Here is a 27024-nt window from a genome sequence, read left to right on the forward strand (position 1 = left end):
CTTAGCTGTCCATTGAAGAAATGCCCACTGGCGGGTATAGACCTAAAAGACCTCGAGACACCGTGTGGGACAACCTTATGCGTGTTCGTCAGACGTTGGTTTTAAGGGGTGGTCTATCACCGCTTGAAGGGCATGATCACGACCCTCCTGTGATTTAAGGGTGCGATCGTAGACCCTGCCTCTCTTACGCAAGGCTGTGCGATGTGATGTGATTGAGACGATGGGGATTCGAGGAAAGATCTCCAGCAGCAAAGCTATCTGGGTCTGGGTGCGTGGCAGCAATGTCCATTGGGTGGGAAGCTAGGCTGTCTGCGACTCCTATCCTTCAGGTCAGTGACCTTCGCACGGAGCGATCTTAGCTCTGCCTCCTGGTCAGGCAACACCGCGTCCCGGTCCTCCACTAACAAGGGACGATGTCCGCCCATATAGAGGTAGAGGCCACCGTTAGGTCAGAGATTTTTGCATCCATTACCTCCAAACGGCGCCCTCCGCGGCAATCTCCTGCAGTATATGGTCTGTAGCCTCCATTGGGCGGAGCGGTGCCGGTAAGGACGTGGGGCATGAAGGCGCCGTCTGTGCCGCCATGTTTTTAGGTTGTGCGATGGCTTTGGAGAATAATAATTGGCGAGAGTGCTAGCTGGAGGGCTTCCCGCTTGGCATCGCCCCAGAGAGGAAAAGTTCCCAGGGAGGAATCACCAAGGTAAGACGCAACTGCTGAACCCGGGTCCCGCTGAAGGAGCGGAGGTATGTGTGGCGCAATCATCAGGACCTCCGGCGCCGTCTGGGGTAATCAGCCAAGCATTGGGGGACCCGAAAAAGATATAATCCTCGATAAGGGGAGTAGGCACCAACAGGAATAGGCTGCAGTGCAAGGATGCGCTCCCACATCATCCACAGAAAGTCAGGTGGCAATCCCCACTCTCAGGGGTGTCAGAGGCAGTCTGGCCTCAGAGTGGGCCCAACTCCAGGCACTAAACCAAATCCAAAGCAGGGGAAGCGAAGATGAAGATGAAGATGCAGCTGTTCCATAAAGGAGCTCCTATGAGCCTGGCCAACTGCGACCTCAGGCACCCCTCTAGCGACAACCAGTAGGTGTCTCTCTAAGGCTAGAAGCCCAGTCTCATGAGGAAAGGACCCTGCCCGTCTGGGCCCCTAGCGCCGGTCCCCGTTGCCGCCCGGGGGAGTCCAAGCGAGGCAAAGCGCCCCTCTCGCACTCATCAAGGTAGGGTGCGTAGTTATTGATGGCAGCGCGTGAAGTCCGGATGTGGACCTCCAATCGGACCAAGATGCCAAGTGGGGCCTGCGATGACCTTGCGGTAGGAATTCTCCATCCACACAATGAAAGAGGGGGAGAGCATTTACTCTTTACCTCCCCCTCATGTCAGCCAGTTCAGCACGGCAGGGGTGAGGATCCAGTCGGCATGCGCGACCAGGGAGAGACGCTCCTGGTCGCCAGCTCAGACGCAGCTCCCGTCTGGCCATCTTCTAATTGAGACCGCGGCTCAGCACGTCTCCCTAGGCCGCGGTCGGCCTCCAATTGAAAGCGGCCGAAGGGACCGCTGTGCTCCTCCGGCCCCCCGGCAATGAAGTCCGTCACCCCAGGGCTCTCGGGGATGGCGGGGGAGACTCTCGACAGGAGGTGGCCCCCCCCCTCACAGGCCTGACTCGACCCGGCGCGCAGAGCTCATCTCTCAGGCGGCTATTCAAGTCGGTGGCCAGACCACGCCCCCCATCATTGTATTCTTACTACACTGCTAACATTACTCACCTGGATGGGAAAATAATCTGAGGTGGAGTATTTGTACTGGTGCATTGCAGGCTTAGGGAGGAGTCACTACAGATCTCGTTATTGAAAAATTACTCGAACAAAAACAAGTTGCAAACCTTTGTACCCAACACTCAATGGCAGAAGCATGCAAAGCATTTGAATCTACAGTGCTACAAGCTAAGAAGGGATGGTTACAGGGTTAACATTTTAATTACAAAGATTCTTTATATCTTTCAGCTCTAGGAAAACAGAGTTATCAGCAACTATGGAGAGTGAGTTATCCATAGATTGCCACATGGTATATATCAGATGTTATAGTAGAAATAGTGATCAGTTATATCATTGGCCAAATACTATAAGATTTTTTTCTTTTTGTACAAGGACGGACTGGTCGTATCATGCATCGGGCGTTTTCTTGGGAGGCTGGAAAGGCGAAGGGCTGGTTTTGTCACTGGGGGCCATTTTTACAACAGTGCTGTAATATCAGCCTCCAGTACCAAAATAGACAGGCCTGGCAAGCATAATTACACGGTTCTCACGCTCGTCCTATATCTAGCACTTTTCAAGCAACAATAAAAGTGTCAAGGGTAATATCTCTGGTGATTTATCTTCCTGCTGGAGAGAGACTGGAGTTTTGTCTATTGGCAGTTTTGACTAATCTAAAGTAGTGAGATGTGTTGATGTGCCTGCTGCAGAGAACGTGTACCATGCAGATCACAGAACTGTATTTAATGTGCTCACCGGTATGAGGTGCTGTAGTACAAATGAAATACATGTGAGAGAGGGGCTATGGAGAGATGAGGGGCACTGTTGGAGGGTGATGAGGAAATCATTGAAGGGCCCCAACAAAATTTGTTGTATCCAGGTGCACTGTAAGGTGATCATTTACTATGATTTAAAAGCTAATACAATTGAATTGTAATGAAAAAATGTTTTGTCGAATGCACAATTTTTGAAAACTTTTTTACCGAAGTTTTGGGTGAAGCTCCCCAACTCCTTTTATAGTGGTGAGTATCGCTTGTTGCACTCGCTCTCTATGCACAGTTCAGTCGCTGGTCTGACAAAATTTGCCAGGGCTACTCTGGGTTCCCAGTCTGGCCCTGTTTTTGTATATATCAACACCTCTGCAGTGCAGGTTCAGTCCTACAGTAAGAAAAGATATACATTGTTTTTCTCTCCCTTCTCCCTATCTAATGCCGGCCAGCATATATGTAATTTGCTTGATCGTCAGTGGATTCAGGGTAGTGTGGATACTAGCATCTGCCCTGTAGAATGTGAATTGCCCGGTGACTGCAGATGGGACACTTCATGACCATAGATCTCTTCACACTACCTGCTATTGACTACTGAGACAACAGGCTGATGTCTGGGAGCCAAGCATGATACAACTTCTAGTAAACTTTGTAACCTAGTGTACTCCAGGTGATCAGTGAGAATTGAGTGAAGCTGTGGGAGTTTAAATCTCTGGATCTTTTCCAAAGGTGACTGACTTCTTCCTTGGGTTGTACCCTTCAAGGGAAAGAGTCACTTTACCATTGGTGCCATAAACGCAAACAATTTCCTTCTCTTCTCAGATAAATGTATCACTATGTCTGTTTCTTCAGACTCAGTACCTATTCCAAAAGATCTTCCTAAATGACATATGGTTACCTCCTCCATCCAGGGCTATTATTTCAAGCCAGATTGAAGACTTCAGTCTGTCCTTAAAATATTATCACTTACAGTTCAAAACAGAAACCTCAGGCATTCGCTCTTGAGCTACTTCAGTTGCAAGTGATGCCTACCTGATCCATGGGTCTTATCTCTTCTTTGACTTCTCCACAGATTTTGGTCTGGGAGCCAGTGAATTTGGAGGGGGCATCTTCAAGTTGCTAGCATTTGCCAATCTGTAAAGAGCACAAATCCAGTGGCATCAGGATCAATTGCAGAGAAATCAGGCAGTGACTTAGCAAGGGTGCCCGGGGCTCCAATGGAACTAAGTAAAATGGGCCTGTTCTATGATTTTGAAGAAGTGAGCTATTATTGGGGTGCAGTGGGCTTCTTAGTTGCCTGGGCTGCACTATTGATAGCTATGCCCCTGACATTGGGGCTTTGCATCTGGGCTACACTATTGGTAGCTACACCCTTGACATCGAGGTCAGTGGCAGTGGATCCTACTGTAGCCACCTGTTGGAAAATGGCCCTCTCTGAAGGGTCACCCCCAATTTTTCCCTTCCTCCTCCTCCTTGTCTGATCTAATTTTTGCTGGTTTTATGACTCTGCACACTTTTACCACAGCTGTCCAGTGCTGAAGTGCTTGTGCTCTCCCCCCTAAACATGGTAACATTGGCTCATACACAATTGGCATATTTCATTTACCTCTAAGTCCCTAGTAAAGTGTACCTCATGTGCTCAGGGCCTGTAAATTAAATGCTACTAGTGGGGCTGCAGCACTGATTGTGCCACCCACATAAGTAGTCCCTTAACCATGTCTCAGGTCTGCCATTGCTAGGCCTGTGTGTGCAGTTTCACTGCCACTTCGACTTGGCATTTAAAACTACTTGCCAATTCCTAAATCCCCTTTGCTTCCATGTAAGTCACCCCTAAGGTAGGCCCTAGGTAACCCATAGGGCCGGGTGCTATGTAAATAAAAGACAGGACATGTACTTATACGTTTTACATGTCCTGGTAGTGAAACCCCCCCAAAGTCGTTCTTCACTATTGTGAAGCCTGCTCCTCTCATAGGCCAGCATTAGAGTTTCTTTTACATGCTTTTAAGTGTGAATTTCTGATCTGAGAGGAATAGATTTGTCATATTTGGTATGGTTGGAATAGTAGTAAGAAATCATACTTACTGGTGAAGTTGGATTTTGCATTACTATTTCAGAAATGCGTCTTTTAGAAAGTATGTATTTCTCTGCACTTACTGCCATCTGTGCTTCACAGCCTGTCTCCAATCTACATCTGGTCTGTGCTGTTGACAGCTCATCTTGTGCATTCCACCCAGACAGCCATAAACACAGGACACTCAGTTGCATCTGCATGCACCTGCATACAGATGGGTTTCCCTGGGCAGGAAGGGTGGAGGGGCTCTCTCTTACACTTCAAAGGCCAGTGGCCTGTCCTCACACAAAGGACTGATAACCCCCACATGGCTGCAGGAAGATAGGGCTGGATTGAAAAGGGGAACTTGTGGTCTTCATATTCACTCATAGAAGTGTCCTCCACTTGAAAGGCACTTTTGGGTATATATACTGGGTATGTGACCCCACTAAATCAGACACTTCTGGATCTACACCTGGACTCTGTCAGAACGACTGCAGAGCTGCCCAAAGGACTCACCTGGACTGCTTTTCTGGATGTGCTGCTCTCCTGCTTGTTGCCCTGCTGCCTGCTACTCTCTGGCTCTGATGGAAGGACTCTTCCTCCTGTTCTGAAGTTCAGGGCCAGCAAAGACTCATATATCTTTTTTTCCACACTGGTGTGGAGTACTTTTTGTGGTGTGGGTGTTTTCACTGTGTTACTGTATGAGATATTGCACAAATAGTTTACACATTGCCTTATAAGTTAAGTCTGCCTGCCCTGTGCCAAGCTAACCAAGAGTGAGCACAGGATAACTTGGGTTGTGTTGTGACTTTACCTGACTAGGATTGTGGTCCTTACTTGGACATGGTGCATGCCTCTGCCAATTAGAGACCCGGTTTCTAACATAGGTGTTTTGCAGTGAGGAAAGGATTTGTGATTGTGCAGTGCCATTCAATGGCTATTTGTACACTACTCTGTGTCACAATTGTCAAACATGCATATAAAAACAGTAAACCAAGAGGGGTGGCCTTATAAAAAAAAAAAAAAAAGGATATCTGTTTTGACACTTATTTTGGCTCTGGAAATCTGCTACAGAAGAAAATCTGTTTGCTGAGAAGCCTCTAATCATCTTTGTCTTTTTTAGCAAAACATTGAACACAACTACTTGGGGAAAGCTGTAGTCAACTCCTGCAGTCAAATGGGAAGGTGCAAAAAAAGGAAAATTAGAGCGCCTCCAAGTGACCCAGAAATGCTGTTGGTAACCCCACACCATGTAGTGTAATGCTTAAGTATTGTATTGCTAAACTGAAGCGTGACATGTTTCCATGGGTCACCTAAGTGTATGTAATGAATCACAAGGTCTTTTACCTCAATAAACGTAGGCATTAGAGACATTAATACTTTGTGCTTCTTGATATTCCCATGCTCTTTGATTAAAGACCTGGTTTGGTGACATGAAGTTTCCCTGATCTTTTGTGACAAATAGTTTTTCTTTGTACATTTTTAACAATAATATTAATGACATTCAGCATTCGCATTACAAAAGCAAGAAAAACAGCCCACATAAATATAAGAAATGGGAAATAATCCAACACATTTTTTTTTTTTTTTTTTTTAAAGGGTGTATCTAAACGCAGATTTTGTTTCATCTTAAAATAACCCTCAATCCTGTGTAGCTTTAAAACATAGCTAACCAAATGCATCCCCTTAGCCAGTGCATCTCAAATACCAAGATTGTGTTGGTCATTCATGGTAACACCAAAATAATAATGCTAGTTTGAACTGCCACCCTACTTGCTACAATTGATGTCTCCCCTTAGTTAGTGATCTGGTATTGAAATGATTAAACTACATAGAACCTGATATATTGTTTCCAAATGGAGGATGCCTGTTTGCTTTTCCTTTACAAGGTCAAATATTTCTAGCACCCATTCATAACCATTACAGCTCAAAGTATTCATTTGTCTCATTGGTAGCCATACATGTGATTATTGAGTAGCATTTGGGGACATGACTTTGCTCTGCTTTGTTTTTATTTAAGAATTTTAGACTGGGTATCATAGAAGTTGTAGTTAACAGTGTTTTTGAGATGTGTGTGTGACTGAGGTCGGTGTAGAATGGAGATCCATCAAGAAATGTCAATGATTTGAGTTTCCCCTCAAAACTCTAGCCTAATGGCTTATTGTCCATCATACTTTTTTCATTTACAAAATTACCACAGATGATGGTTATGAAAATGTGACAACTTTAAATTAATCATAGTATATTTGGGCAGAAATCTTACCAAGGGTGTTTTTTTTTTTTTAAATAGTCTATGATCTGTAAGTATTTCAAAAACTTTCCTCTAGGGACATTATGCTCTAATATCATGCCGAGCTATGCAGCCTGGGGATTTGTGTATTTCTCTTTATTTCTTCCCTTACTGTAAAATGAAAGTGACAAGGGTTTTAAAAAATGTTTGGTGTCTGAATTTCTACATCCTGGCTCATAGAAAGGATCAAGAAAAGATGCTGGCCAAACTTTGGGTGAGTCAGGAGAATCAGCTTTGCGCATAGCTGTCTAATAGTAAAGAACCTTGTTTGGTAGTGCCCATCCCGCTCTTAACAGTGGATGTAAGCATATACAAAAGCCCTCCTTTTCTCCTTTTCCCATATGTTGAGATCACTTGCGTCTTTTTTTCAAATCACTTAATCGGTCCATAGAGAGGTAGTGTGTAGAATAAAACACAAACGTTGAAAGTAATGATGTTAATATGATTAACCAGTGAGATTGTAAATAGTAACATCTCTTGATAACCTTAATGTATTGAGAGTGAGTTGCGTTATAATTCAACTTAAAACCAATTAGGAAATTCCCTTATTAGGCAATATCAAGCTATCTGGATGAGGTGCCTCTCTATGGGTTGGGTGACTGCCCTACAAGCATAATTTGAGTTTTATTTAGTTTATAGACAATGCTTTGAAATTCTCTTCTTGCTTTTATGGTCTGGGGACTGTCATATTTCTTTACAATAGCATATATCTTTTGGGTTTGGAAAGTAGGTGAATGTGGTGAAGCCAGTCCTGCCATTTTTAAAAATCTTTCTGCAGGTATTGTATCCATAGGAAAGAGTGCTGCCAAAGGCAACTTGTTCCTTTTCAAACTCTTCAGTGTTATTTTGGCACTAAAATATGTTGTTTAAATCGCCACATATATTTAGTGGTCCTCCCCATCTTGACAGTTCTAAATATGTACCTTCATGTTCTAGAGCCATAAATAGGACAATGATTAAAATACCGGCAGTCTGGTTTATAATCTGTCTACTATTTGAATCTGTTTTAGGTTTAATCATTTTACGATTTCTACCCAATTTGTGCATTATCACTGCTCTCATAGCAACCAGGAAGGAGTGAGGTTATAGGTTGGAAAGTCTATGGACCTAAATATTTTATGACTTCGACTGAAGATGATGTGTGCCTCATGAAAGCAGACTGATTGTATTCAGGACTGGAACTTCATATAAAATGTGTACTTTTTTTTTGCTTGGTGGTTAGCTCTTTAATTTCCAAAGACATAAATGTAGTGTCCCTTGCCAATCAGTTGTCTTGTCCCTACCATATGGTTTGTTCAGTTTTTTCTTGATTTTTAGTGCCCCCACCTCTTATACTAGGAACCATCACACTCATCTTCACAACTCGGACCCTTCTACCTTCAGCTATCCACCAGGGTTTTTCTTCCTCAACATTTTTTAAATGGAGTTCAGCAGAGGTACTGAGGAGCCAGTCTTCCACCTATTTCACTTTTGGCTTCATCATGAAAGTATTTAATTTCTTCATTACTCATTATTACTCCCTAACATGCCAAGAGAGATTTGAAGAGTATGCTGATGAGCCTTTCACCTAATACAGGTATTAATTCTAAAGATGCTGAAGATGCTTACTCATCTCAGGATGTTCAAAAAGTCCCTCTTCAAGTTTAATTCCTTGTGTAGTAATATTGCCTGGTTCTGCTACATTAAGTTGACCATCTCAAAGTTTTCATGATTGATTTTCTAATCTCTATTTGACAGATACTGGTTTTGCCCTCAAAAGTACATCTGGCTAGCTCTTGTATTTCTACTTCAATATTGACCTACTTAAAGTTCTCCAGCACTGGATGTTTCATAGATTTGTGTGTTTGAATTACACCTAGAACATCAGCGTACGATTCCTCAGTTGCCTGTGTCAACACAGCAGTATTCCAAAACAGCAGCTAATGTTGAAAACAAACTGAAAACAACCACAGACTACCAGCAGTCCATCCCACCTCCTTTTATGACCAAAATTCCTACCAGTCAAGATGATGCGCCAGAGTGTCAGCCCTTCACAGAGACGCAATATGTCTGTTTTTCTACGGCATGCCTGGTCAGTTCTTGTCATGCATTTTTCATCTTTTTTTTTATCTCTGAGGTGTTCATACATCACCCCCGTCTACAGAAAGTGAGTCTCTGTCTCCTTGTTACAGTTATGTAGCTGATCCCAGAGACATCTGTCACATCATAACAGACACCTAAAGAAAGAAAATCCCCTTTAATTTTTGTGAGTCCTGTCAAACAAAAAATATGTTTGTGGATGGTCCACATACAAAATACCTTTTGCACCTGCTGCCTACAGATTGACATTCTGCAAATGCAAGTACTATTTGTTAAAATCTACAAGAACGACACTCCAGGATTGAGAATGACAGCTATTGCTATCACATAACGCAACATCACCTTGTGGTGACTCTGTAAAGAGTGCTTCCACAGACACTGCTGCAGAAATTGGATGGCTCAAAAGATTCTGTCAGTGTTCCTCTGGTTCTGCCTGTAAGCACTGGATTTCTGGCACAGCAGAAAAGCCTCCTCTCAATTCAAAGATATGTAAAGACCAGTGAGGGATAATCCTTATCTCCTGCAAAGGGGTCTGTCAATCGTACTTTGACAGTCTGTTTCCTCAAATACCCAGTTGACCATTACAGCCTCGTAGTGAAAGAAAGAAATCTTAGTGACTGAGATACCATCCACAAAAGTACTGTTGTTGATGATGAAGACTCCATTGATGACAAGGAAACTCCTGTTGGTGATGAAGATCAGGTTGACAATGAGTATTGTCTTAACTGTGACTAGACCATCAATGTAACATCCCCGTTATCAGCTTGCACAATGACAAAGCCATCAATTACTGCACTGCCTATGATTCTACCACAAATGTTGCCAACTACACAGATAATGACAACCTCAACAGTCACTTTGTTGCTGACAATGTAGATGGCTTTTACCTGTATTACAAAACTTATATGGTGAGGTCTTTCCTGTTCTTTTTTGAGGGCAAAGTGAAAACACTACAGGATAGTAGCCACAACAAAGCATTAAAATATTGGTTGTGGCCTCACCCACTCTTTTGTTGGATGCTTCACCATCTACCAGTCTCAACCTCATTGAGGGAGGAGATGAGAAAATTAATGTTCTGGTCATTCGTGATGTCCAGTTGATCATAAAACAACCAAAGTATAAACCCAAAGATTTCCTTTACTGGCTGGTACATTTGGTTGGATTAAAACATATGGATGCTACTAGGGGTTTGTCTCGAGCATCACATCGGAAAGTAATGGTCAGCATGTTTTGAACTTAAATTGGGTCACTCATTGGAGGGTCTAGGACCTTCGTCAGGGCAGTCCAGGTACCCCGACAGACAGTCACTCATGTGCAACGTCTTACCTTTCAGACCACTGTCTTTACCTAAGGACAGAAACATTATGAACAAACGTGGTATGCAGACAGTACGAAGTATCCATAATTGCTGTAAACATTTCTGAACAGCATACACGATGTATCTATGCTTTATTGTTTAAACTTGTCTGGTCTTGTGTCCTGAATCACACATGCATGTACCCATAGTGGCATACAAGTGAATTCACAGCACACTTAAACATAGCGTAAAAGCAAACTTGTGAATCATGCACAGTTTGTACGTCACTTTCCCTATATTAGAGTTGACATTCAGTCAACTGTCGAAACACACACACGTACACGTAATATGTTTTAATGCTCAGCATAGCTAATCCACCATGCAAGGGGTTGCCAAGTGATAATCTAAGATTTTTGTTTCCCCATATAAGTGAGGATAGTATATTCATCTTCTTTATTTAAAAAAAAAAAAAAAAAAAAACAGTACAAATGAGGTGTCCAAAAAAATAAAGTCAAATATAGATAAAACTGACATTCTTATAAGAGAACTTGACCTATATATCAAAAGGGGGAACATAATTATTCTGGATAGTAAAGATTTAACTTTTAAAAACAATGATTAATAATTCAGAACGTAAAGGTCTAAATTTGTTGTAAAATAGATCCCAAGATACCATTAGGTCTGTTTCTAAATGAGCCTCTATTCTCTGTGAACGTTTGGAATATAATTATATAATTTCTTAGTTATTTATATATCCTCCTAAATAAAAAATCTGCTCTGCAATTATCTTATTAGGTTTAATAAAATACCATGCTCTCATCTGCATACAGTTTGGTTTTGCCTATTCTCAAAACAAGAGGGTTGGATTTAGCTAAGGTTCTATAAAAGCATCAAATGTTACTGGGAACAATGGGCGACCCTGTCTAGTTCCACAATTTACTTTTACGATGCCAATATCTGAAGAAGTCGAGATCAGTCTTTTCTGCAAACTCTTTTGTGATTTGGGAGGAAATCCCAACCTTTTCCAAAAGATATACATCAAGAGACTTCTTGTCATCTAATAAAAATACCATTGCTGGATTCGGAGTGGTATTTAAAAAAATCTAGAACTTGATTAAGTAGTAAAATCACAGAAATGCTGCCCAAATATGAAAGTATTTTGACCTTTGTAGATCAACTTACCAGCAATTCAGTTCAATAATTGGGTAGCAGTTTGGAGATGAATTTATAATCGTAATTGAAGAAGCTAATTGGCCGATATGAATTCACATGAACTCATATGAATTGCATTAAAAAAAACAAAAAAACTCACAACCTCCCCTGTATCGAAAGGAGGCATCTTGTCACCTTCTAAAATGTGATTTGTTAAGTTTAACAAATTAGGATTTAAAACCGGCCTAAAAGTTTTAAAGAACTCTGTAGAAAAAAATCCTCTCCACTGTCCTTCCCATTCAGCAATAACAAAATAACTGTATTTAGCTCTTCAATACTGAAAGACTCTGTATGACTATATGACATGTGCTCGTGCAAATCAGGAATAGGCTGTGCTGTGAGAAATGTTCCCAAATCTGATAAATAGGTTTCCCGCCACTGATTGTAAATAGTTTTATAATGATCCAGAACCATGTTGTTTATGTTATCACTGTATCCAACGTCTATTTTAGTTTCTAAGCAATACAATGACTATCGTTCTCTCACCTGATTTCTCTTTCCTCTGCAATTACAAAAACCTACCTGCAAACTCACTCTCTGCGTGGATTTTCTGTTGATAAGTTGCGCTGCTCAAGTAAGCTTCCCTGTAGTAATATTCAAAAAGTTTCTATTTCGCCTTCTCAAATGGAGGTTCAACTGAAATCGTTTTTACATTTCAAATATTTATCATAGCTTGCATAGCCTCTTCTTACACATTTATTTATAGTAAACTTTTCTTCCTCCTTTTCAACTAGGTCTCTATCTATTATTTGTTCTTGTATAGTTGTTTTAAATGTGTCCCATATCAGCGGTATTGTGGTATATTCTACATTCAATATAAATATTCCATTACTGCTGCTTTAGTTTCCGAAATCCATGACTTATTTTCTAGAGAAAGTTAATAAAAAATCCATCTGATCACTGAGCAAGCCTGTGCACATAAGCAGCAATCAGTTCTAACACAAAGTGGTCTGAAAAACTGTTTGGGTAGCTTAGACGTTGCACATATTCAAGACCTGGTGATATTAAAAAGAAATCAATTTGTGATTTGTGTAGGTGATTTATGTCTAGCTGAAAAACAAGAATAATCTCTTTCATTCGGAAACCTGGATCTCCAAAATGTTGCACTGATTATATCAATGATGCCATAGAAGATGTCATCAATGATACAGTATGTGGAGTAATTAACTGTCCATGGCATAGGCGCAAGGTATTTCTATGGTTTTGTACGAGTAAATTCAGAACCTAACTAGAACGTCCCTGTAAGCTTTGTTTTTTGTCAGTGAACTTCTATGGGTTTTTTTTTTTACGTAAAGTAATTTTAATTACTATACATTAATCCAACCACTGTGGGCAGGCCCTGCAGCCAAGCTCTTATAACCACCCAACCCTGTGCCACGCACAGCCTTTGGCCGTGCGCAGCGGGGTTGGCCACCGGGTCTGTATCTGTCCATTAATCTGTGAGTGGGTGCGTGAGTCTATGGGTGGGTCTGAGTGGGTGCATTAGTGTCAGAGTGGTTGTGTGAGTGGGCACATGTCTGAGTGCATGTGTGAGTGAATGAATTAGTGTCTGTTTGTAATTTTCTTTTTTTTTTTGCATATTCTCGAATGTTCGAGCATATCCTCGAATATTATTCAAAAGTATTTGAGGATATTCACGAATATCGCGCATGGTGAAGACAAATCATTTTAAACCCATAAGTTGACCCTCAAACACCAGTATATCAGACCCCTGGGGTCAGGGTACCTCCATCCTAACTCCTTATACCACTTACGTTCAGCGTCGGGATCCTTTCCCATAACATAAGAGGGCAGCTGCAACTTTCTAGTCAGGCTGTGGCCAGCCAATTACAATGCTTCTATTCACACGCGCATATGCAAAAATTTGCGGCAATAGATATACAAATTTGGATTTTCCATAATTTTTCATAAACTACTGAATGGACTTACACCAAATATCCCAAAACATAATCTGCCTACTGAAAGCTACCTTTTTACCAAATTTGGTGTAATTCTGCCCAGCGGTTAGGGCTATAGTCATACTCAAAAGTCCTATGGGAATTAATATCGGACACGCACAATCTTTTAGACTCCCTCCACTCCCAACCTTTCCATATGCCGCAAAGATCACTGTCACACTTTTTTGCGGAAATTTGTCGGGAAGATTCGCCAAACTGCGCCAAAAATATAGGCAAGTCAAAAAATGCTTTTTCTATGGAAACATGGTCCTAAGTATACCTACTGGCGAGATATATATCCCAGATACATAATATACATATTGCACACAAATATTACAATAATGGCTTAATAATAAAGACCATAGTCTTGAGAGTATTATGAAGTTGGTAAAATCCCCTAAAAAAAATTCAGTATAAGGATTTGTAATTGTTTTTAAAGGAAAGTTCAGTTTTTCAAAATGCCTTCATTGCCTACATGCACCACATGTCTTAAGGATATTAAATGAAGGACCAGCCAATCCTGGATAAAATAACACTTGCAAGATGGCAAGCCCCATGGTTTTGTATTATCAGATTTTTTAATAAATGGATCATGGAGACCCTGGGGAATATTGACCCCTTGACGGAGAAATTTAGAGGATGGCTAATGTCCTATAATATATATATTTTTGTTACACATTGACTTAAACTCTTTCTATTAATATGGATTTGATTTCAGGGTTATTTCAGAGGACAAATGAAAAATCAGTGGGCTCTTGGAAACTTTTCCTTGTCAATATAATAGAGATTTAAACTTTCAGAAGAATGTCTAGTAGATGGCAGAAAGACGAACATATTCTAACATTGGATACGTGGAATAAAGTTAACAAAATGATTTTATGAGTTTTAAGAAGGGCCAATTTTCGTAAAATGAAATTTTATGCAAAGCGGCTAATTTACTACACTCCCTTGTTTCTAAATAAGATCAACCTCACGCTTTCCATTACTTGTTTCAGAATTGATCTAGGTAAATTGGCTGAAATTATCTTTGGATTTTCCATTTTAGATTATTATTGGAAAACAGTCTTAATCTTGGAATATTGTTTAGATAAATTAAATATTCAATTGTCATTTTATTGTACAATCACTTTAGGTATTTCACCCCAATGGATCTTTTAGACACCAATGCTAAACGTTATATCTCTGTGTTCATAGCTCAGTTCTCCAGATATCAAAAGCCAAAATAATTCTGACTTTCAGGAGTGATTGACAAAAATGCAGTGTGTGAAAGAGCGAGGCAAGATGTTTTGTTCTGGTTTGAGTGGGAGTGACACAAAAGTTTTGTAGGCTGTGGAGATATTTTAAGAACAAACAATGTATTTATAAGGTGGAGCTGGATAGATGGCTACTGGTTGTTTTTATTAATGTTTACTTGCTATATCTCTCAATTCAAATTTTCAAAGAAAAAAAAAACAAAATGACTGTCTCACAAGTCTAACACCCTCTTGCAATTAGAGCGAGCTCCAGATGAGCCATCCTAGAAATAAGAACTGGTTGAAGGAGAGGACCAAGATGAATGGAATGATAAAGCATGCCATCTTCTATGGGTGAAGCAAAATTGTTTAAATGCATTTAAGTTACAGAACCGTTCTGAAAATATTGTTTTCAACCTGCTAACATTATGAATTGATTAATCTTGGAATAATAGTATTGTTGTTTGTTCTTGCCAAGTGAGCGAGCTAGTGTTTTTTATTCCTGTTTGACAACTAAAGTGGGTTCCTTTCTTTTCTTTAGGTCTGGATTCTCTTTGTGCACCTTTTCTTTACCTAAATTTTAACAATGAAGGTACGTATCCTATTTCCTTATTTTAAGCAGCATGTATATGGTATTTCTCGCAAATCTAGCGAAAATGCAGCACAGTTCTGTACATAATAAGCAGTTATGTTACATTTGGTGTTTTGGGTGTGGTTGGCATTTACTTTTCATTTAACTAATTTAGAACCTTATTGAGAAGCTATTTGGTGCACTGTAGTTAAATGTAGTTGAACTAAAATTATGAAGGTATGGGTTATTGAGGTGACTCCGTATTTAAAGGCTCACCCTTGACATCTGATAGCAGGTCACATGGCAAAGCCACCTCAGGCTTCCATCCTTCCACTTTTAGTAAACTGACTAAAATTAAAGTGTGTTATAAAAACAGAGTTCCTTTCAGCTCTTTGAAACCGCAGACGTTTGGTAGGAAGCACTATATGTAAAACAAGTTGATTATGAGCCCTGTTTCACAATCGTGTTTAGACTGTAGTCCTGTTGTTAGACTGCTAGTATGCCATATGCTTCGCAGCAGTAAGATTAGGATTCAAAGCAGCAAAAGAGTGTTAACTGGGGTTGAGAAGGTAGCAACTTTGTGAATATGATCGGATCCTGTGAGAGTCATAATGAGCAGTACCATTTGTGACAATGTATATGTGATAGTATGGAAGTTAGTAACATGGAACAGGATGAATCTAATGTATTTATGAACTCTGAAAAAGTAGATGTAATAAGAAAGAATGTACGAATGTATTTAGGAATGGAAGTAGTAGTAAGTGTGTTAGTGAGGGTTCTTTGTGGTGCGGTATTGAGGCCAGTTATAGGATGAGGCCAAGGTAATGATGGGGCGTAGGAAGACTCTTTACGAGATGCTGGGTTAAAGATAGATGTCTAGATTAGCTGATTATATGGCGCATTACTTCTAGTAGTGTTCTTATTTATTCTAGTAGTTGTGGGTGTTCATTGTTGTTCAGTTAATTAGTGTTTCATAATGAATGAATAGCTTACAGTGTATGAGGATACCTATGAAAGATGCCACCTGGTGCTGAAGAAAACCTCTTAATGAATCTTTTCCTAAATAAGAGGTAGACTGGGCATGCAGGTTTTAAGGAAAGGAAAGGAAGGAAAGGAACTGCAGCACATACATGCAAGACAGCAAACAAGCATCTACTTCATGAAATTTCCTTTGAAGTGCAGAATAGTTGCATGAGATACAATACAAATGTGTCACATGAGTTCAAAACGATAACTGCTGCAGTTCGACCTGCACCAGGATCAGTGGTGGTTGGTAGCAAATTGAATTGGAGTGGCGTAAAACACACACAAAACTACACACATAACATACACACCAATATAAATATTTTAAAAAGTAGCTTACTCGATGTTCTGCATCAAACCCCGTTCTTCTGCAGCACGTCCTCGTAGCGCGAAACCCAAAGCCAACTCCCTCATCCAATCCAGACACTGTTTTCATGCTGTTAAGCAGCATGAAAAAAGCGTCTTGATTGGCTGAAGTGGCCCGGCTCCACGCTCCAAAAAGCATTATATGCCTGCTCTCCAACCCAGCTCTCCAAGACAGCCAGGTTGGAGAGGTTTGAGTTGTGCATGTCCGTTTGGCTGTTTGTTGCTGCCCAAACCTACAGGTGCACTTCAAACTGAAGTGGCCACTCCTCACTGCTGCCAGTTATTGGCAGCGGTGACGCACCCGCCTCACCTTGCCCTTGCATTCTCTTTGCTCGCAGAAAGCCTAAAAAATAAAATGGTAATGAAATAATTTTATTTTTGAGCCTTTCTGCACAGCAGTGCTGGGGTGACTGTAAAGATTTGATTCCAACGAAGTCCATGTATTATAAAATCTTTATTTCTTCACACAACATCTCCAGCTGAGCTCCTCTGCTCTTCAACCCTCTTCACTCTGACCTCCACATTCCATCCCATGTCATAACTACCTCACTACATTCTAACACCACTATTCTACTGAATATACCTTGTCTCCACATATCTCCTCCCTTATACACTGAAATATATTAATCATTTTAATAACTTAAAATTTCTTAACCACGACTTATACAATAGTTACATTCTTGTTACATTTCACATAGTTATAAAATGTTGTTATATTGAAGATAGTATTAACAGTTTAACATTGAAGATAGTAATAGGGGATTTATGTTGTTATACCCCTCATCAAAGTTTGACTTTGCATACATTCCTCATGCTCCATGTTGCACCATTCTGTAAAATTACTACATTGTGTCTAACCTCTCTCTCTCTTTGCGGAACAGAGTACTTACTGTCACTTTTCTGGACAATTCCTTCCTTCCTTATGATGACCCAATCTCCGCTTTGTACATTACAATTTTTGACACCTTTCCTTTTGTTATAATAATACATATTTTTCTCTTGCATATCACTCACTTTTTGTTTTATCATTTCACGGTCAACTTTCATATATTTTTTACTTTTACCCACATAGGACACTCTTTTATACCAGGTTCCCTCCCTTTCAAAGATACAAAAGGGGAGACACCCTTTACAGAATGTGGAGTCACTCGGTGTGACCAGATCATCTTCCTCAGTTCTTTTATCCATGAAAGTTGATTAGCTAGAGATACCTGTATATTTTCCATCACAATGCGATTTATTCTTTCTACTAATCCATTTGACTGTGGACGGAATAAAGCTACCCTCTCATGTATTATTCCCATCCTATTCAAATAATCAGTCATTTCCCTAGATACAAACTGTACTCTGTTATCTGACACAGTTTTCTTCGGTATTCCTTCTTGCAGAAAAATTTCTTCCAAAACTTTAACTACTCCTGCTGAATTTACATGTTCCATTGTTTTTACCACAAACCATTTATTGTGATAATCTACTAACACTACTGTATACTTGTGCCTTACTCCTAACCTAAATATCGGACCCATAAAACTGATGGCCAACTTCTCCCAGGGTTTTTCTAGAAATTCCATAATAGATAACAAGGGTTGTCTTACTGTTTTGATCTTATTGCTGTTTGCACATGCAACACAATTCCTTACAGTCTCTTCCATTTCCTGAACCATTCCAGGCCACCAAATACGATTGCCTAACTTTTCTTTTCATCATTCCTTGATGTCCATAATGTGTCCACGAATTCCTTTTGGAGGAACCACGTGATTTCTCCTCATTAATTTGCTATTTACTATACTCAATTCTTCTCTTTCTTTTAAGTACTCACTTATATCGCTGTTAAATCTATCTTAATTTTTCCATCCTTCCACAACTGTTTCAACCTCCTTCATAACTAAATCTTTTCCTTTAGCAACCTCCCATTCTTCAATGCTTACAGCCACCTGCTCAAGATACTCTTTCCTTATTTCCTCTTCACACACAGTTACATTATCTACAACCCGGCATTCTCAATAAGTAATCTGCTACCACATTCTTACCACCCTTGACAAATTCAACCTCAAAGTTAAAATCCATAACAGACAGTAACCATCTTGAAATGTGTAGAGTGACATTCCCTTACAATCCTCTTCCCCCTTTAAAAATATATATCAAGGATTTATGACCAGTTCTTACCTTGAAAGGTAAACCCCACACGTAGAACTTAAAATGGTTAATTCCCCAGCAACAAGCCAAGGCTTCCCTCTCAATCACAAAATATGCCCTTTCAGCTCCCTGTAACCTCCTGGTTGCAAACCCAATTACATACTCCTTATCATCCTTCTTTTGGGTCAAAACTGCGCCAATGCCAACGTTGCTGGCATCCGTGGCTATGTACATTCTTGCAATAACATCAAAATGGCCCAATGTGGGCGCTTGAATTATAATTTTTTTATTTCTTCAAAGCCATATTCCCACTTCTCATTCCAAACAAACTCTATCCCTTTCTTCATTAACCTGCTTAGAGGCTCCACAATTACAGTAAAAGTTTGTACAAAACTTTGCAAGTCCTAAAAATGACATCAACTCATCTTTGGTCCCAGGTTTTTGTGCTTAATCTAGGGGTTACATTATGCTTTTTTCAGTCTAATTCCATCACCATTTACAACATGTCCCAAATAGGTTACCTCATGTTTCCTAATTTAACATTTCTCTTTTTTATAGTTAATTTGTATTTCTCAAGCCTCTCCATTACTTCACTGAATAACAAATCATGTTCATTCGCACTGGTGCCTGCAATCAGTATATCATCTTGAAAACAAAGTACTTGCTTCATATTTCCAAAGGATATTTTCCATTATTCTTTGGAATACCACAGAGGCTGAGGCCAATCCAAAAGGCATTCTTTTGTAACGGAACACTCCTAGCGGTGTTATAAAGGATGTAAGATGCCCAGATTTTTCACGTAACTTTACTTGATGATATGCAGATGACATGTAGAACACTAAATATCTCTCCTTTTCCCATCATTGCTAACATTTGAGATATATTAGGAAGTAATTGCCTGTCCACCCAAATATTTTTATTGAGATCTCTAAGATCTACACATAGCCAAATTTTACCTCCCTCTTTTGGCACAATTACAACTAGTGCAAGCCAGTCAGTGGGTTCAATAATGTCTTGTTCCAGCAGTTTATCCTATTCTTATTTTAAAGGTTCTCTCATCAAATTAGTAATATTTCTTACTTTGTAGATTACCGGCTTTGCCCCTTCCTTTAATATTATTTTATGAGAAAAACCCTTCCACAACCCCAGACTGTTAGAAAATACTTTTGAATATTTTTAATCTACTCTGTCACTACAGCCTTCAGCCAATTCTCCTATTATCGCTCTATGCTAACATAACTGGTTCTTTTGCATTTAGGTTTATTATTAAACCTAAATCCTTCTAATGACGCCACCTCAACAAATCTGATCCATAATACATATTCTTCCATGCACAGATCTGTTCTTAAAAGTAATCGTCATCCATATCATTCCTAAAATTATTTTCTTTCCTGCATATCCTACATCCCTTATATCTGCTTTAATTAACTGTGCATTTTTCATCCCCACCCAATTTGCTTCATATGTTTCCTTTGATAAAAGGGTAAATAGGCTTCCTGAATCTATTAATACCTTAGTTGATTTACCATTCAAAAAAACTTGACAAAGTGGCTTTTCCAATTTGTCAGTATTCTCTGGTTTATCTCCTTGCAGATCTATAGTCTTTTATGTTTACATTGATCAATTTCATTTGAGTGGTCAACAGTTAAAATCACCTCATGACTACCTTTACACACTCATCTTGATCTTCCTGGTCTACTAGTTGTATCCTTCTATTATCTCTTGAGTCAAATTGTGTTTTGCACACTTTGGCAAAATGCCCTCTTTTGCCACAATTTCTACAAATTACATTCTTTGCCGCACACATTCTACTAGATGCAATATGACCTGGAGCACCACAACGAAAACATTTCACTTGACTCCATCCAGAGTTTTTTGGCTTCACTTGTATTCTGACCTTGGTTGTTTCTATGTTTTCCTTTACCTTTGTATTCCTCTCTTTAGTTGTTTCTTTGCCATTGTCATTTTAAATTTTATTTATTGATGAAAAGAAGGTCCCACTTAACAAGTCTTTTTAAAGTCAATATGCCATGGGTTCAATGAAAGGTAACGCTTTATAAACGCGGAGCGAGTTCGGCGCGGCCACCTCCTTTTTAAAAAATTATGGCGAGGGACGCGATTGTTTTACTATCAAATTGCACCGACTTCACACAGATAATCAGAATGGAATAATGTTTATAGAACTGCCTGTTTTGCAAGTTGCATATTGTTTACATGCCTTGAGAAAGCCCTGGCGTACGCGCCTTGGGGCGAAACACTTGTTGGCTGACCCTCCGTTTCTTCTAAAGAACCTATCCTGCTTTATCTCAACTGGATGCTATTTGTCTTCTGAAATAAAGAAATCAAAATTCCCATTGGAGCAACAAAGGCTCTTTTTCGTTATTTTGTACACAAATCTCATTGAACCCATGGCATATTGACTTTAAAAAGACTTGTTAAGTGGGATCTTACCGTCTTTTCATCAGTGTATTTCTCTTGGAGGATTTGGGCCCACGTCCTCTGGTTAAGCTCCCACATTATTAAAAAGGCATTCTACACAGGAAGTTTGTGTCTTTGGACCCTCTTCTTTTCTGAAGTACCCTGTGGTTAAATTTTATTTATTGCATCATATTTTTTTTTTCATCATCAGTCTTGTCTATTTCTTGTAACCCCACAGCTGTATGTTCCATTCCTTTAGTTATTTTTATAGCTTCTTCCAATTTGGGGTCTTTCATTAATAATTTCTCTTTTGCCTTCTTGCTGTATGCACACCTTACAATTTGATCTCTTAATAAAGAATCAGTTAAGTGCTCAAATTGACAAGATAGTACAAGGCCTCTCAATGCTACTACATATGATGGAATATCTTCATCCTCCCTTTGCACTCTTTGAATAAAATGTATGCCGTTCCAGAACTAAATTTGTTTAGGAGTAAACTGAGTCTCTAATGTTTGCATTGACACATCAAATACATTGGTAGGTTGACCATCACCCATTCCTAGTGATAGTTCTGGTAAGTCTTGATAAATCCTGCTGCCTTCAATTCCTAAATGATGTAGTACTCCTCCAATTGCTAACAAATATGTTGTGAAAATATTTTTCCATTGTTTCCAAGGAATAAGTTGATTCCCCGGTGTTGACAGGAATGGTGGGGGTGAGGACATAGATTGTTCTGCCATTTTTTTTCCTCTCGAAGTAGCCTTAAATACCAGTATTGCTAATTCTGTAATGTAAATAAAGAACTGTAAAATATTAACTACAAATATTTCTTCTTTATATTGCTGTAGTTACTTTTCTTAGCACTTTATAACACCTTTTATGTTGTGAAATACTTATGTATCCTATCAAAAACTAGCAGCATTTTATTCTTTAGTAGTTGCTTATTTTTCTTTTTGCTGCTTTAGAAATTTGCATTCCATTTAGCATGAAACTGCAGTCTTTTGTTTATTTTTATCAATTGAGTCTCGATTTAAATGGTAGTCCTTCGTTTATTTTCACTAATTTGTGGTGAAGAATAGTCCTTTGTCTATTACTATGATTAGCCCTCCCGGAGCTGGTCAAGATCTCTTGGATACACGCACTGCTGCATCTGCCTGCTTTATCAGGAACCGAAAGAAGCTGGGTGGGGCTCAGAACAGTCCACAAGACTGTTAGTTCCCATTCGTCCTGGTTCTCTGCATTGTTGTGCTGCTCAACGCAGTTCACAGTGGCTGCCTTGTGTGAGTTTTACTCATTGTGACTCGCGCAATTGACTCGGCTGTGCTCACGCTTATGAAGTTTTTTAATGCATACGCTAGTGTGTATGCGCAACGTATGCGCAAATAAAGGCAGCAACTTTGTCGTAAGTAAATTTAATTCAATACAGTTCTGCTTTTGCTGCCTTTCACTGCCTGTCTTTCTGCAAGTACACGCCATAAATTGTAAAGAGATACTTGCCTTGTAATAAACTTTTTAATTTCCAGTCCACATCTACACAGTGGCATAACATTTGCTTTTTAGGTTCTCTCTGTCCCCTGCACAGATTAGTTGTTGCTCGTCACCAATGTAAAAATTTGACTCCAACGAAGTCTGTGTATTATAAAATGTTTATTTCTTCACACAACATCTCCAGCTGAGCTCCTCTGCTCTCCAACCCTCTTCACTCTGACCTCCACATTCCATCTCATGTCATAACTACCTCACTTCATTCTAACATCATTATTCTACTGAATATATCTTATCTCCACAGTGACGCTTCCATGGAGGAACTGCCGCTGACCAGGATCATTTTTAGGCTGTCCGTCACTGCAAGAAAAGCTGGTTTGGTTCAGTGAAGAGGGCAAAATCTAGGTTATGGCACTATCTAATAGGTTGTTTTCATCCATAACAAAGGAAAGTTGTCTGACTTATTTTTCAAGAATCTTAGTAGGCCAAGGCAGTAAGGAAGTAGACCGCAAAGTTACTTGGAATCTGGTGCCAATAGAAGGAATTATTAGCAATGCTACTGCCATGGCGTCTCTCCAGAGATCAGGGACTGTAGCCTGAGCGAAAGCAGAGTTACAGAACGATTGAAGAACAGCAACATGGGACAAGCATTGCTCCTTAGGAGAGCTTGATTTAATAATGTGGGCTGAGGACACAGCGTCATCCAAAGCGAGAGTAAAATGAATTACTGTTGCTGAGGGAGAAGGCACGGCATCAGATATTTGTGAATTAGGAACATCGTAGGTTTGATAGATTATTTGATTTTGTCCTCAAAACTATTTAATAGAAAATTGCAATGCTCAAGAAAGGTTTGTATGACTGAAGAAATAGATGGGCTAAGGAGATTCTTCATATTCTTGAAGAATTCTCGAGGATTGCTCTGTGGAAGCAAAGGGAGGGGATACGTAATTCCAGAATGTGTTTTCCTGATTACTTTCTTATACTCTTTCAGTCAGAGACGAAACTACAGAGGCTAGATTATAACCAGTCTCCACTTGCATTACAAAAATATGAAGTGACGTTTTTCAGATGCAACATCTTGGGAACACCAGGGTTTGAAAGAGCAACACTGGCTTGATAGGAGTTCTGGAAAAGTGCCATTTCCTCCAAGGCAGGGATAATTCTGCCATTATATTCTTCCATACCGATGTTAGAAACATACTCCAAGGTTCACGGAATGGAAACCGTTCCAAGGTCCACAATGAGCTTCTCTCTGGTAACCTTGGCTCAAGATTGCAAGGTGGGTTCATTACTGACCGACCGAAGCACTGGAACATGAACATTTATGAGCAACACTGAAGGAAATGGCAAAATGGCCCGTCCAAGCGACTTTCAGTGGCCATGACGTTTCCAGAAGCCCAAATAGAACCTAAAATATGCCAGTAATGTGTTGACAGTGAAACCAGTTGCACTAAGCTTGGGGGGGTGCTGGGGATTAGTGTGTGTGTGTGAGAGAGAAAGGAGAAGTGTAAGGTATGCAGGTAAAGTGGGGTTTTGAAAGGTTAAGTGAGTGGATGCACAATTTACGTTTATTGTGTGAGAGAATGTGGATTGATGGATGAAGTATGCGCATTTACATCTGGGAAGTCTTTTAAAGGCTATTGGGACCTAGTTTTGTCCTTGGAACTGTTCTTTATCACTCCTTGCCCTACCTGCTTTATTACAAATAAAACACCACTGTTACCTTACACGGTTATGTGTCATCTATTACTATGGTGGTGCCTTTAACAGAAAGCCTTTCTAAAGTTCTTAAGATTGCTTCCTTTTACCCCAGGCCTTGTGATCTACTAGAGAATCAACTACACCCATCATAGTCTGTGTTGGGAACATGTTAGCCTGGTTCCTTGAGATCCCATTACAGGATGTGCCCTTATTTTCTGTTCTTTGTTTGAAAGGATGGTTATAGTTTCTAAAGGATGGGTGTTGTAAAGGTTTGCTCCAAATTATTAAGGAGATAAATGCTGTTTATTTAATGGGTCCTTTTCTTTTCGAGGTGGGACCAAGGTGCTTCCTGTTGTTTCAGTGACTTTGGCGGGCCCAACCATTTAAGAGCCTGGACCTGCGGGCCTTCTCAATTGTTATTTTGGATTCAACCCCTCTCCTCTCCTTGCCTTTTATCGGCTCCTTATTGCACACGATATGCATGGTAACAGCTGTGCAATGTGTGCATTGTTAATGAAGAAGCAAATGCATTTATAGGTGAAGATGGACCACAGTACTTTCTGTAATTATATTATATCCAATGCTTACTTGATAAATTCAAAGTTATTGAGCTTCGGAAACAAGGCATTGTTTTCCAGTCCATTTAGCACCCACTCACATGATGTGTGTGTGGTGCCAGGGCTCCAGAAAAGACCCCAACTTGTGACATAAATGTGCCCTTATGCACCCAAAAGCAATTCTGGAACTGTGCCCAAGCTGTACATCATTATTCATTAGAAGGGGTTGTAGTTGAAGCAATAATCCCTCTTCGAGTTATGTGGCTTTTTGCTGTCCCGGTCATGAGGCTGTTTAAGCAAAAATTAACTTTCCATGTTGAAGTCTTCCTCCAAGTCAAAGACATGTCATAAGTGAAAGAAAGTCAAGTGAGACTCAACCGCACCCCACCAGCGCGAAGGCACAAAGGTGTCAAGTTTTATATATATATATATATATATTTCATCCCCCACGTCCCTCAGTTGTTCCGAGTGCCTCCCAAATTCTCTAGGCCATTGTCCACGCCACAGAGCAGCATTCAAACAAAATAAGCTGCACATTTTTAAGGTTCCTCCTGCTCCTCTGGTGGGCCTTTGGGCCCACAAAGATGCTGGGGGTCCCCAAGTTGGGCTTCCCCCATTTGGTCTGCCCCCATTGCCACCTACCCCCTCAGAAACCATTACCGGTCATGTACCAATGCCATTTCAAACTTCCACACCAATGTCCACATCTGTTACTTCCGTGCTGGTGTCGATAACAACTCCATTGGCGTTGTCCTGATTCTGATCTGCAGCCCCAAACCAATGTTGGCCCTTTTCAGGCCAGTTTTGCTCTATGTGATAACAAAGACTCAACCAGTCATTATTCAGGCAGACATCAATCCTAGGCTTCTGCAGCATGGCACCAGTTCTACTAAATGCAAGAAGTCCTTTTCAGATCACTGCAGATGCAGTTCAAGTCATACCTCTTGCCTTATATTTACATTTACAAAATATATTCACATTGAGCTAGGCTATCTACTAAGGCCACCAATGGAAGATCATTCCTCTTTGAAGTAGTGGTACAGGGGACAGCTAGGGTTTTTGACTTATAATTGCTCACTGCTAAAATAAGTCGTGTTTACTAACTGAAATTCTTCAACCAGGTCCAGCTTAATTTGAGCCACTACTGCCATTCCGTGAAGCTCCTTGCATGACATCCTGGTGGTGACATAAGCTAAGCCTTCCTCCCGTCTTCCAGCTAGTCAACCTGTGGCTGGGCGTAGACTAGCACCTGGTGATCTGAGTTTCTTGTCTAAACATCCTAAACCAGAAAGCCTGGTATGCCATACATGAGCAAGTAAGGTAAACTTTAATTCTTTTCCAACCAATCCTCCTTATAGAATTGCATAGAATCAGTGCTTTTGGAAAGAAAATTTTCCCTTTGCATAGCTTGGCTCTTAGATCCCTCAAGGCAATAGGCCATTTGACTAGGGACACTGATGCTTTTGGGAGTCTGGTCAGTGAGATTTTGTTGGCTGATCCAGATGACCTCAGGACCTTGTTAAGCCACACAATAAAAGATTGCCTAGGCACAGCCAACTATCTTCTGTATTTTGGGCTGGATACTACAGACTTCATAGTTAGAGCTATTGGCAATAGTGTTGTGCTTAAGAGGCATGCCTAGATGAGACCTACTAGGTTTTCAGATGAGGTTCAAGAATCCTCATTGGACTTGCTATTTTGTGGGTCCAGGTTGTTTAGAGAGAAAGATGATTCAGCTCTAGAATCATTTAAAGACAGTCATACTACTGTACAATCTTTAGGGCTGTTAACTCCATCCAAGCAATTTCACAGAACGTTTAGGCGCTATTCCAGGAAACTAGCTAAGAGGCCACACCATCTCTCCATATCTGTACTACAGCAACACATCCAGTGCTTTCGGGGAAGAGGTCTTGGCGGCAGCACAGGCTGTTTGCCCCTGCAGAGACAACAGTCCTTTACCACCTCTTTCCCCATCCCAGCTGCTCTCAAGCCACTTTAGGATGTCCTCACAGACCAAGCCAGTAGGAGGTAAGATACAACATTTTCTCCCTGGCTGGAGGTTCAGCCCATCAAATTGATGGGTCTTATAAATCACTGAAAGGGCCTACATTCTGCCTTTGATTTCCTCCTCACTCCATCTCTATCCC

General features: G+C 40.3%; 1 protein-coding gene across 2 annotated transcripts in view; it reads left to right on the top strand.

Moving 5' to 3' along the window:
• The window catches only part of TBCK (TBC1 domain containing kinase), a 1319282-nt gene that overhangs the window by 525235 nt on the left and 767023 nt on the right, over window positions 1-27024 (top strand). For both annotated transcript variants that reach the window (XM_069241253.1, XM_069241261.1), the window contains one exon: window positions 15162-15212. In XM_069241253.1, coding sequence (XP_069097354.1) covers window positions 15162-15212 — 51 coding nt within the window. The remainder of the gene's footprint in view (window positions 1-15161; window positions 15213-27024) is intronic.

The sequence above is a fragment of the Pleurodeles waltl genome, chromosome 1_2, assembly GCF_031143425.1.
Source record: "Pleurodeles waltl isolate 20211129_DDA chromosome 1_2, aPleWal1.hap1.20221129, whole genome shotgun sequence".
Classification (NCBI taxonomy): Eukaryota; Metazoa; Chordata; class Amphibia; order Caudata; family Salamandridae; genus Pleurodeles; species Pleurodeles waltl.